Source organism: Myodes glareolus, chromosome 4 (genome assembly GCF_982192425.1).
Source record: "Myodes glareolus chromosome 4, mMyoGla1.1, whole genome shotgun sequence".
NCBI lineage: Eukaryota > Metazoa > Chordata > Mammalia > Rodentia > Cricetidae > Myodes > Myodes glareolus.
In genome coordinates this window covers 25023696-25037149 of record NC_142029.1, presented here as the reverse complement: position 1 = coordinate 25037149, position 13454 = coordinate 25023696, and the positions used below count along the sequence as shown (strand labels likewise).

Here is a 13454-nt window from a genome sequence, read left to right as displayed (position 1 = left end):
GTACCGGACTGTTACGAGTCACCAAATGTCCCACTCAGCTCCTAGGAATAACTAAAGATGAATCGTGAGGAGGTAGGAAAAGGAGATCAAGGTTACTACTGTTGGATGAAGTCCTCGAACGGAGACTCTTCACAGCTATTTCTCCGAGGAAACTCTTTTCTATCAAATCTTACTTCCTGATCAGGCCGGAAATGGATTTCCTTTGCGACGGAAAGGAATATTTGGGGAGACCAAGCGTTGATAATTAGGCGTGACGAAGGGCCAGGGAAAACTTCGTTTTCTTGTCTCCTAGAGATTTAGTCCAGCTCAACTTCCCTCCATGGGGAGTGTTTCTACCAACCACCTTACAGCGAGAGACTTTCTCTATGTTCACTGTGCGTAGTGATGATAATGGAGCTCATCATTTTGAAAAGGCATCCCTTAAACTTTCTTGTGTTCGTGGCTGTGATGGGTGCCGGTTACATGGTTGATTGTGTTTCCAGCCTCAAATATTTATTAGACACTTAATTTGCAGGAATTAAGGTTATAAACTAAGGCACTCTGCCAACCCTCAAGCAGCTTACGGTCCGTGAAGGAATCCACCGCTAAAGTGGAGTTTGCAGTTGAAGACAACCAACTTTGCCGGGCATGGTGCCCTTGCCCCTGTAATTCCAGCACTTGGGAGACTGAGTAACGAGCATTGCCATAAGTTTGTGGCCAACTTTGGTTACAGTACTTCAGGCCTGTCGAAGTGAGACCTTGTTTCAACCAGAAAAGCAAGTCACCTTTATTGATGGTACTTGACAAGTTTCATCTCTTTGAAAAGAAAGAATTATCGTGCAGAATTAATCCATGATAACATACTACGTTGTCCTTAAACTCTACTTGGGTTCGGCTCACCAGCCTATGGTTAGATCCCATGAAATTCTGGTTCCGTCCCAACTATTGTCCTTGTCATCTCTTCTACTTCTGACATGTCTTCCGTTTCACTTCATAGTCATTGAAGAGATAACCCCAAATTTCTAAACGAGTTTAATACACTAGGCTCTTCCCTTTGTTTGAAGCCTGACTTCTCCCAAAAGAATCAGCCTCTTTTACTGTTGCACACTCTTAACACTAAGTGTGTTTAAATTGCTGATTTACAAGACTGCCTACCGCATTAAAGTGTAAACACTTAGTGAGCCCAGGAGCTTTTGTATTTGTATTTGAAACGCACAGTAAGGTGCCAAGCTCACAGTGAATGCTCAGTATATATTGAATGAATTAATGTCCTAAAAATAGCAAAACTTCCCGCAGTCTTTTCAGACCTCAATTAAAAATATTGAATTTCTGTGAGAGCGCTGTGCTCGGAATGAGCAGGTGGCATGCAGAGGCTTTCAAACGTTTTTTAGTCATAGACTTTTTTATTACAACAAAACCTTAGAAGCGTGACAGATACAGCTACGCAGGGCACAAAGGCCCGGAGGAACCCGGCAGCCTCTAGCTCCTCCTCTGTCGCTTAGGCCCGCCCGAGTGCGGCCTTGAGGTTCGGGGCTCGGATTGGCTGGGCAACGGCACAGGCCCCGCCCCAAGTGCCTGTCCCTAGAAGCCCCGCCCCTCTGGTCCCTCGGGGTCCGTAACGGCCCTCGCGCACCTCTCACAGCTGGAGCGCTTTGCTCGCGGCACTATCTATAAAGTTGTTGTTGCTGCTTCCGCCACCGGTGGAGGAAGATGGCGTCGGGAGGTGGTGGCTGTAGCGCTTCGGAGCGACTCCCTCCGCCCTTCCCTGGCATGGATCCGGAGTCCGAAGGGGCTGCCGGGGGGTCAGAACCCGAGGCTGGGGACAGCGACACCGAGGGGGAGGATATTTTCACTGGCGCTGCAGCAGCTGTGAGTCCCCCCCCCCCTTGGGGCAGCAAACAGGAAAGCTCCCCTCAAAAGAGTAGCAAAGCTCATCAAGGGTTCGAGGGCTCTGAGGATGGTGGGCCTGGTGGGCAGTCCTCGTCCGGTGTCAGCGGTCAGGACTCCAGGGCCCTAAAAGAGAAACGGACCCTAGAGCCGGGCTGTCCATGCAGGGGCGGGAAGAGAGTATGAGGGGTGTGGTGACTTCCCGGTGGATCCTTAATAGTCAAGAGCAACCTAGGCCGTCCCCTGGCCCCGTGATGTGATTCCTTCATGGATCCACCAGGCAGCTCTGCTGGTTTTGCTCTGGGCAGACTGACTTAATATGACAGACAAGAGAATGGGGGTGCAGACCATTAGTTCCCCGGCCTTACTGTTCCGAAAGTGGAAACCTGATGTAGGGTAGTCTAGGATCATGACCCGCCCACTGATTCTCTTGTACCCAGCACTTCCTGGTCATTACCAAAAGCCTGTTCTGGATCCTAGTTTAGGAAAGTTAGGTTGTGACTCCTTTGATCTCTCGAAGAATCGAAGAATCAGGCCAAATGCCGGTTGAGGCTGCCAGATAAATTCCTCTACGCGGACCAGAAATCTTTGTTTCTGGTAAAAAGGATGCGTTAAAGTGCTTGGAAACAGATCTGTGCATGTGAAGGGGGAGACGTCTCTCATAATAAATGGGAGCTAGCTGCTGGCAAAACAAACAAAACTCCCTAATCTTTCTATGTGGAATGTCATGAGTTAACAGTATCGAGAGAGAGATGTTTTGGGCTATTTTATGAGAACACTGACTCATACCACTTGGTACAGTTAGTTCCAGCTTATAAACGTCTTCAGTACTGAGTCTATGCATTTATCATTCTGTTTTGCTTTTGTTTCTCAGTATCTGACTGAGTTAAACAACTTTAAATTCTGTATACAGCCTGTATCTGAAAACTTTGAGGTGCTCCTTGTATCAGAAAAAAGTTTAAATTTTGGAGGCATTTCTTCCATGACCATAGTTAGAATTTTACTGTGTTGAGAAATTGAGGGTCTTAATCCCAAGTCATAAAGTGCTTTCTGGTGCTAATATAACAGCAAACTGTCTAATGATGTCTGTTACTCTGAAAAAGAATAACTTGCTGCTAATGTAGTCTTTGTTTCTGTTTTCAGTATCGTTACATAGTTAATCTCTCATGAATCTTGGAGAACAACTACTGGGCTGAAACTGAAATAGGCGCTAAGCAGCTATTTTCTGGAGTTTTCTAGAGCTCTCAAGTGAAGTTCAGGAGACTGGTTTCGTTAAGCTCATCCAGGTGGTTGATAGAGGTGTAATACCTCTTTTTCTTAAGACTAGAAATCTCTTGTCTCCCCCGCAAAAAAATGAAAGAAGGTCAGATTGACTTTGCTCTACCACCGAAAGCAGGTGCTGGGGTCAAACCTAAGTCTTTCAAATGCTAGACAAACATTCTACCACTGAACTGTGTCCTCATTATCTTTAGATTTGACCCAGAATACTAATCTTCAGGAAACTAAGGCTTCACTAAACTATTTTATTAAGCAGCCATTTATTATAAATTATATTTTAATAAATGCTTTAGTTGTGAGCCAAAGGATGTAGACATCACAGCACTTCTGCACAGTTATAGTTAAGAAAAAACACTGAAACATAAGGAAATTAAGTTGGACCTATTGACACAAGCCTATAATCTCAGCTACTCTGGAGTTAATGCAGGGGCCTCTGTCACAAATTCAAGGTCAGCCTGGGTATGGAGAAGATAAAAAGGCTTTGAAGTCTGACATTAATCTAGGCTGTACTTCTTACTGTTTTAACTTTGGTTTTCATTTGTTGTTATTTGAGGCAAGTTCTTATGCAGTCAAGGCTGTTCGTGAACTCCCAATCAAATCTGCCTCCAACTCTGAATGGTATGATAGGCATGCTCCACCAAGCTCAGTGTTGCTAGCTTAACTTTGGACAAAGTGTGCTGTAAACTACATTTCTTCAATTCCTAACAAAAAGGAAACGTAACTGTCTGGGTATGGTGAAATCACAACACTTGGGAGACTGAGGCAGGAAGACCAAGAGGTCACCTTGTACTTTATGGGACATTGTCTCAGGAGACTAAATAAATAAATAGGAGCCTGAGCATCCTGAGGAATGGACAGGGTAAGAAGGATGTAGTAGAATCACACATACACACACACTCATGCACGTGTCAACAGGAAGGTGCTGTAGTTACTAGTAGTGTTATGGAAGTTACGTTAGGATGTGAAGTACCCGAAACAATTGTTTCCACACAATAAATATTTAAGAACCTTAACTGTTTTAGAGAACTTGGGCTGTATTAGTCGATGACCATTTCTGAATCAAAATGCCCACAAAACTAATAATAAATTAGAAAAGTTAATCTTAAAATGGTTAACAGTTTATCTGAATCAAAGCTAACTAATAAGATTGATTTGATCAGTTAAAAGTCATCAGCATAGGCCCTTGACGACTTCAGTTGCTTCCTAGTGTTTTAAGTTAATCTGTGTGTGTGTGTGTGTGTGTGTGTGTGAGAGAGAGAGAGAGAGAGAGAGAGAGAGAGAGAGAGAGAGAGAGAGAGAGAGAGAAGAGAGGAGGCTTGCTTGAACCTGGGGTCTCAAGCATTCTACTTAAGCATTCTACCATCGAGTTACATTCCCCAGCCCCCAGCCCAAGTTAATCTCCCTATTGTTACTTGTTAACATTTTAGAGGCAAAGAATAGGCATTAAATAATTGGGAAGCTGAGGATGTAGCAGTTAAAACTCATTCTGGACAGCTGTAGTTGCTAACCATCCCATCTGCTCTCGGTTACAGCCAAGAAGTCATGTCACTACAGTAATAAAAATGGGAGTTTTAATCAAAAGATAGGTCCACGAGGTACATCTCAATATATATATAAGCCATTCATTTGAGTAGGAAAGCCTGAAATCAAAAGAATCATGGGAACAAATCTAAAGTCTTTAATTAAAAGCCTGAAATTATATCCAAATCTTTGATGTGAAATTGAATCAGAATAATTATTTAGTTGAAGTTTTCTTCTAGAATAGGGTTTCTAGCTCAGTAAAGCAAAGGACTGAATTAGAGCTGTTGGCATTTCTAAGTTCTTGACATTGTATTCAAAAGATGTAAAGTACACACAGGTTTTTACAAAGCCTCACATGACTCACTGCACACCGTAAGTAAAGGTTCCACGGAACCAGACCCCTTTGTCCTCCCAAGTCCTACCTGCTTGTGTCCTCAGCAGCACGTCAGGGCCACAGTAGATTCCTCCGAGCATAAACGGAAGAACTATGATGGTTTTTCTTATGCTGAGAGGAAGGAAGAAAATAAAGAGATATGAAATCACTGCCTCCAATTTTGGCCAAAGCTGGCAACTGTCTTATTTTGTGATATGTCAAGCCAAACTAGGAATTTTTTTCCTCTTTGTTCTCATTTGTGAACTAAACCCTTTCAATTAGAGAAAGGTATGAGAAAAATATAGTCTAATATTACTTACAGAACTGTGTGAAAATGCTACATGCCTTAGTCCCAGATCTTGGGAGGCTAAGGCTAGAAGGTCACAAAGTCAAGGCCAGACTATGCTACAGAGCAGACCCTATCTTAAAACAAAAACATTAAGATTTCTGGTATTTAAGATTAACGAGAGAATATAATTTACCTTTATTGGTGTTTAAAAGTCTTGGATAGTAGACCAGCGAGATAAAGGTGCTTGCTGGCAGCCCTGACAACCTGAGTTTGATCCTTGGCACCTAGGAGAGAACTGACTCCTAAAAGTTGTCCTCTGGCCACCTCCACATTTTGTGTTGTGATACATGTTTGTGTGTGATACACACAAATTAATGTCATTTAATTTTTTTTAAAATTTTATGATTTATTTATCTTTTATTTTATGTGCATTGGTGTGAAGGTGTCAGGTCCCCTGGAACTGGATTTTCAGACAGCTGTGAGCTGCCATGTCGGTGCTGGGAATTGAACCCAGGTCCTCTGGAAGAGAAGTCGGTGCTTTTAACCACTGAGCCATTTCTCCAGCCCCTTAATTTTTAATTAAAAAAAACCTCTTGTATAGTAGTGTCTTCTGGTTGACAGAATTAACGTTTAAACAGGAAAGGACATGGACTTCTTAGAATCCAGCCCTAAATTTGTGATTAGTACATGTATTCTAGGGTGTGGATATATGTTTAACAAAGATTGTAGTAAAAACTAATGAAGTTTATCTTTTTTTTTTTTTTTTTTTTGTTTTTCAAGACAGGGCTTCACTGTAGCCTTGGAGCCTGTCCTAGAAATTGCTCTATTAACCAGGCTAGCCTTGAACTCACAGAGATCCTCCTGTCTCTTCCAAGTGCTGGGATTAAAGGCATGTGCCACCACCACCTGGCAGTTTATCATATTTTTAATTTGGTTTAAGTATATTCACTTAGCTGCCAAACAAATCTTCATGTTTTCATTGGGCAAATCCGTAGCCATCCAACAATACCCACTCTCCTTTCTTTTCTCGTCTTGTTTCTATGAGCATCATTCTAACTATGTAAGGCTGTCTCTGGTTGAGCCAGGGTCTCACCGTACTACTCGGGCTAGTTCAGACCGGTAGGCTCATCTGACCAGGCTGATCCTGTGCTTCAGCCTCTCCAGTAACTGGGACTACAGGCATGCGTTACTGTGACGTGCACAGTTTTTATGAACTTAGTGGCTACTTTTTTTATTTTTGAGAAGGGTCCCATGTAGTAGCCCAGACTGACCTCTTGTAGTTGAGGATGACCTTGACCTCTGACTGTTGTGGATACTTCATATGAGTATAATCCTAGAAGTTTGTTTGGTTTTGGGGACAGGGTCTATGACAGCCAGGGTGTCCTCACTCACATCTGCCTGCTGTGACCTCTGTGTTCTGGGATTACAGGCGCGCACCACTGTGCTCAACAGTATGTGTCTTTTTGTGCAGGCTCATTTTGCTAAGTAGAATATCCTCAAGGTTTACCCGTGCTGTGGCCTATATCAGGACTTCATCTTAAGGGAAAATAATATTTCATTGTATATCTTTTCTTTCCACTCATTCGTATGCCATTAGACGCTGGCTTGCTTTTATATTTGGGCTATCATGAAATGTACTTCTGAGCAAGAGTGTGCAAATATAAAGCTCCTCTTTTAGTTCCTTTAGATCTATTCCTAGTAGTGGGGTTGCTAGATCATATGATGACTCTATTTTTAATTTTTTTTAAAGAACCTCTGTACTTATACCATTTAACAATCCCATCTCATCTCTTTTTCAACCTTGAGTGTATGTAGAATAACTTCATTCTGTCTGGACAGAATTTGATAATTTTATTTTTTAAAAAATGAGAAGAGCGATGATTTACTTGGTCAGTGTTTTAATTCTATATTCTATGAAACATGCATAATGGTTGTTCCCAAAGGTTTAGCCTGTCTTCAATAAAATTCAATAAATTTTGAGTATATATGAGTGAGTTCATGTGGTGGAGGGATGCATGTGTATGCATGTACATGTGTGTTGTGTGTGAGGCCAGAGGTCATCATCATGCATTGATCCTCAGGAGTCATCGTCTTGTATTTTGAAACAGTTTCTCATGGCTGGAGAGATGGTTCAACAATTAAAAGCACTGGCTGCTCTTCTGAAGGACCCCAGTTCAATTTCCAGCACCTACTTGGCACTTCATAACTGTCTGTAACTCCGGTTCCAGGGGATCTGGCACCCTCACACAGACACACATGCAGGCAAAATCCCAATATACATAAAAAGTAAACAAATCTTAAAAAAAAAAAAACAACAGTTTCTCACTGGGACATGGGATTTGCTGGTTAGACTAGTGATCCTAGGGATCTACCTGCCTTCACCTGCATAGCACTGGGAATACCATCGTGCCGCCATGCCCAGCTTTTGGGGGGACTGGGCATAGGACTATGCTTACCTGGTAGTAACTAACTAACTTATCTCCGTTGTTACTACCTACTGTAACTACAGTAAGTTACTGACTAACTTATCTCCCTAGTCCCTTCAGTAAACTTCTTTTATTTTTAAAGGAGTTACTTTCTGTGTGTATATATGTCTCAGTGAGTGTGCATGTATGTGTGTGGTGGGAGGTTCATGACATGCCTGACTTTTACATGAGTGCTGGCAATTGAACCTGGTTTTCGTGTTTCAGTGATAGACACTTTACTAACTGAGTCACCTCTTCAGCTCTTCAGTAGATTTCTTGACACAAACCCTACTCTGGCCTTTCTTTAAAATGGTTGAAATGGGGGAGTCAGATGGCAGCTTTCTAAGTTAATTTCCTTCTTGCACCATGTGGGTTCAGGGGATCAGACTTGGGTTTGTGAGATTTGTGTGACTAGTGCTTTTACTCACTGAGCCGTACCCCCACCCCTCTTTGCTAGTTTTAACAAGATTTCTGATTGTGAATCCTTGTATTTTTTAGGCAGGATCCTGACCCTGCCACTGCTATGTAAACCAGGCTAGCTTCTAACTCACAGAGGTCCACATGGCTGCCCCGCTAAGGCTGAGATAAAGGCTAGCACCGCACCCTGCAATGAGTACTTTTAAACAAAGGTGTATTGTTTTGTTTTGTTAACAGTTTAGTCAAATGGAACTCTTAATAGTAATAGTTATAGGTAAGTTTCTTTAAAGGTGGATGTGCTGGCACACGTACTCAGGGGTTTGAGATAGGAGGAAAAAAATCTTTAAGGCCAGCAGTACTGTGCAAGACCCTGTCTCAGAAACCAAAAGAAAAGTTTCTATTAGTGTGTAGAATCTTGTACAGACACATTGCTTCAAACTATATGGTTAGATCTGGTTTGAAGTTCAGAAGTTGAAGGTCAGGCGTGGTGGCCCGTGTCTTTAGTCCCAACACTTGGGAGGCAAAGGCAGGCAGATCTTGAGGCCAGCCTGATCTACAGAGTCAGGACAACCAGGGCTACACAGAGAAACCCTGTCTTGGAAAAAAAAAAAAAGTATATGTTCTTAGATTGTTCTGGCAGTTTACCTAATTTTCAACATTGTAGAGGAAGTAGAAAGTACTCGAGGGGGAAGAGAGACGATTTCTCAAAATAACTAACAAGAACCCAACCTATGCTGGGAGGTGGTGGCACGAGCCTTAAATCCCAGCATTGGGGATGCAGAAGCAGACAGATCTCTGAGTTCAAGGCCAGCCTGGTCTACAGAGTGAATTCCAGGACAACCAGGGCTCCACAAAGAAACCCTACTTGGGGGTGGAGGGAGGTGGGGGGAGAACCCAACCTAAATTTTTCTAAAATTGCCGCCAGACTTCTGGTTTCTGAAATAGCTTGCCTGTCTCTTTACTTGGTGTCAGGCTGGCTCTAATGACTCTGCCATTGGCAGTTGGTAGGGTTGGGAGTGGAGAAAGGAAAAAAGAAGAACTCTGTAATTTCCCTCAGAGCTTGGTCCTCAGAACCTCCCAGCGCTTTCACGCAGTTGCTGCAGAGAGTAGCCACAAGCACCTCATCTCCAGAAAAATCCTGTTGCTCAACTGTTTTCTGCCTCAGGCTGTGCTGAGTCAGTCGACCAGCTGGACATCTTCACTGGCTTCAGGACAGATTGATCTGGGTTTGCCTTTTCCATGACAGAGCTAATCCACTCTTTAGTGTTCTGTCCTCTTAGAGTTTTCCCCACCCAAAAGTGAGGAAAAGGAGAGCAGGAGTGGAACCATGTCTTGAGCTCTGTTGAGCTGACAACAGACAGTGTGCCTTTTTACTCCGAGATGGCCAATGGCCTTGTTGGTGCTCTTCCTTGAATAGCAAAATGGTCAGCTTTGGGCTCCTTTTCTCTACCCCTCCAGAATACCTTTCCCTTTTATTTGATCTTCCCTCTACCTCAGAAGTCCTTCACTTTTTTGTGTGGTATGGACTCATTGTATAGACCTGCTCTCAAAACAAAATATTTTAATACATAAAATAAAATATGTAAGCTTACAAAGGAAACTACTTGTATTAGTAGCATGCACTGCTTTGTTTTTGAAACAGGATCTCACTCTACAGCTCACACTGGTCTTTAACTCAAGGCAGTCCTCCTGCCTCAGCACCTCAAATGCTGAGTGTGTAAGCATGAAACCTAGCTTAGACTATCCTTTTTCAAGTGATGGGAGTGTGGAGACAGGGTTTGTTTGTTTGTTTGTTTGTTTTTCGAGACAGGGTTTCTCTGTAGCTTTGGAGCCTGTTCTGAAACTAGCTCTTGTAGACCAGGCTGGCCTTGAACTAAGAGAGATCCAAGTGCCTATGCCTCCCTCCCGAGTGCTAGGATTAAAAGCAAGCATATCCTTTTTGATAATTTAAATAATAAAATCTAGAAATATATATAACTATCACAATTTTTAAATAAAGATGAGCACAAATGATACTTCGGTATTTGTAGCGGTTACATCAGAGATACCTACTATTGGGTTGTAATTCACTGGTGACGTGCTTGCCCAGCACAGGTAAGATTCTGAGTTCTATTTCTAGCAGTTCAAAACAGCATAAACACCTAATGTCTATTAGTTATTGTCTCAGTACTGTTGTTACAATATGCCTTCCTTTATGATCAAAGAAAAGGGTGCTTTTTGGCCAGAGGTAAGGGAAAATGAAATTGTAATTTTCCTCTCTAAATTCAGAGACCAACCCTTGAATTCTGTGGCTCATGAGGTTCAAGGTGTATGGGGGGGGGGGTTGCCAAAGCTATGAGAGAAGGTAATACTGTGAAATATTTAAATTAACCATTTATTTACCCAGTTTGTAGAGGAAGATGCACACAGAATCCAACTGATGCAGAATGTTCATTTTCCCAAGTACAAATATTAAACTGTTGAACATGATTCTGGGAGAAGAGTCATCTACAGATATTTACCTTCTATTTTTTTTTATTTTTATTTATTTATTTATTTATTTATTTTGGCTGATGGAGTGGAAGGAATTACCTTCTAAAATTGTCTCCTAACACCTTCAGAAAGGGAAGCAGCCCCACTGACATCTTGATTTTTGCCTGACGTATGATGTGTGGACTTTGGTAGGACTAAAGAATGATGAGATTGCACCGTTTACACTGTTGGATTTGTGATAGTTTACTACTAGCAAGCAGTTAATGTACTGATACCACCGCATTTATTTCTCCTTAGTAGAGGTGGTAAAGGGGGCAGTATTTCATGCCAGGGACTTCTAGAGTTGCGCGTAAAGACTCTTCTACCTACCGTGTGGGTGTGGCTTCTGGGACTGACTCTTCCCTTCGTTTGCCTTATTAAAGCAGCGTGGTTGCGATTTCCTTAACTCTTTAGCGTTACTCAATTATACTCGTTTTCTCTTTAAGAAATACTCAGCTGGGAGTGAGAGTGCATGTCTTTAATCTCAGGAGGCAGAGACAGGAGGATCTCTGTGAGTTTGAGGCCAGTCTGATCCACAAAGTGAATTCCAGGACAGTCAGGGCTGTTACACAGAGAAACCCTGCCTCAAAAAAAACAGTAAATAAACAAATGTTAAAAATAAGTACTCTAACCACTCCAAAAGCCATGTTACCATAACATTTAATTTAGAGTGGGCCTGTAAGTACAGTTATGTTTTTTTAATGCTGTTACTTATAATATTTATTTGTGTGTGTGTGTGTGTGTGTGTGTACACGTGTATTCATACCACTGCCAACATATGGAGGTCAGAGGACAACTTTCAGGAATCAAATGTTTCCTTCCACCATGTAAGTCTCAGGGATTGAACTCTTGTCGTCGGCTTAGTGGCAGCACCTTTACCTGCTGAGCCTCTTTCCAGCCCCAGCTGAGAGTTTTGACAGACCCTATTGCAGTCTCTTAAATATAATTTTTGTCCTATGTGAAGCAAAGAGCAGTTAGGCAACAAGGGGAAGAATCACAACTGCTAACCCCAAGGGAAGTTGCCCAGAATCCCAACAGTGGTTTCAGTGCAGACTGGTGGTGTCAGCTCCGAGGAGCCACACCTGCCTTCCTGTACTAAGAAAATCACACTTGGGACTGGAGAGATGGCTGCGCAGTTAAGAGCACTGGCTGCTTTTCCAGAGGACCTGGGTTCACTTCCCAGCACCCACAAGGCAGCTCACAACTGCCTGTAACTCTAGTTCCAGTGGATCCAACTCCCTCAAACACAAATGTATATAAAAGTTTAAAAAAAGAGAGAAACGGAAAGAATAAAGTTTACTCACTGAAAATTAAAGTTTATGAAGAAAAGAAAGTCACACTGATGGCCTGTGCCTAAGAGTTTGAGGTGGATAATTGTTAGAGATTACCCATTTGGTCTTAACAAACGTGCGCTCTTCCTGCAGTCTTTCTAGCACAGCTCTTAGATAGCATTAGCCCACTGTGCTCCTACTGCAACAAGCAGAAGCTTTCGGACATGCTTATCAGTGGAGCCACCTGCTATAATTAACAGCCAGGAGTCAGCGGGTGTGGATATCTGAGCTAGGAACCCTGTCTGCTGACAAAAGAGAATGCTGCTTTCGACAAAAGAGAATGCTGCTTTCATGTAACAAGGACAAGGGGAGATAGGCAGGATAGTTTCTTGACTCTATCTACTACAAGACGCTATTTTCATTGGCTGCCTAGAAATGCTTCCTCTTTCAAACTGATAGGTAGCTGTAACTTATTACCAAGGAGCTAGAGTGTTTTTGAAAGCAGGCTCTGAGTAGTTCAGTGTGGGCTTGAACCTGCTGCCCTGCGTTATCATGACTGTTTACTAAAAAGTCTTACAAGTATGCTTTATAAAGCATTAGACTTGGCTCTGCATTCAGTGTACTGTGTGTGTCTCTTCATTCTCCAAAAATGAGTTTATATTGGAATTTTACTTGTTCAAAACTAGCTTTCTTAAAACATGCAAAAAAACATTTTTTTTCTTTTCTTTTGGTTTTTCAATACAGGGTTCCGCTGTAGCTTTTGGAACTAGCTCTGTAGACCAGACAGGCTGGCCTCAAACTCATAGAGATCTGCCTGCCTCTGCCTCCTGAGTACTGGGATTAAAGGTGTGCACCACTGCCCCGGCTCTCCAGGTTTTCTATCTGAAGAGGCTGGTCCCATGGGAAAGAAGTGGAATCAGGTGGCTTCTGAGATTATAGGGAGTGAAAGTGTAGAAAGGAAGTGGTTGTATAGGGAGGGTGGCCAAGCGGTGTTTGAGGCAGGAAGTGCTAATTTTGTTTTCATTTTCTTTGTCTTCTCAGAAGTAATTCAGTTTTGTTCGCTAGATTTGGGAGCAGCTAGAGAAGGGACCACTGTCTCTGACAGATGAGAATACTATCTGAGAATCTACCGCTGAACCTCATTAACAAAGAGCAGCCCCCGTGAAAGCATTATTTGCTAATACAAATCAAATGCAACTAAAATTATCTGTTCTGGAAAGGGAAATGCCCAATATGAAGAGGAAGCTGTTTGCATGACAAACTCAGGGAGTATCCCAAAAGAGCTGTCATTTTACTTTGTTCTGTGGGTCAAAAAAAGGCCTGTCCAAAGGACAGACTCCCTCAGATTCGTTAAGGGAATGCTTTAGGGAAAGTTCCTTTCGTCAGGTCTTTTAACTGACTTGACCTTAGGGCCTGACTTCAAAGCCCTGCAGTACCACAAGCTGTGTGCTTGTGTGCTGTAC

At 42.5% G+C, this 13454-nt stretch overlaps 1 protein-coding gene across 5 annotated transcripts in view; it reads left to right on the top strand.

Moving 5' to 3' along the window:
- The first annotated feature begins 42 nt into the window (after nucleotides 1-42).
- Snx1 (sorting nexin 1) overlaps nucleotides 43-13454 on the top strand; it is a 36778-nt gene continuing 23366 nt past the window's right edge. For 2 of the 5 annotated variants that reach the window (XM_048424027.3, XM_048424026.3), the window contains exon 1: nucleotides 1588-1848. In XM_048424027.3, the coding sequence (XP_048279984.1) occupies nucleotides 1690-1848 (159 nt within the window). In that variant the 5' untranslated portion in view covers nucleotides 1588-1689. Of the gene's footprint in view, nucleotides 73-110; nucleotides 776-1587; nucleotides 1849-13454 lie in introns of those variants that run through there. The other 3 variants (XM_048424028.3, XM_048424029.3, XM_048424025.3) reach the window with 3 other exon arrangements.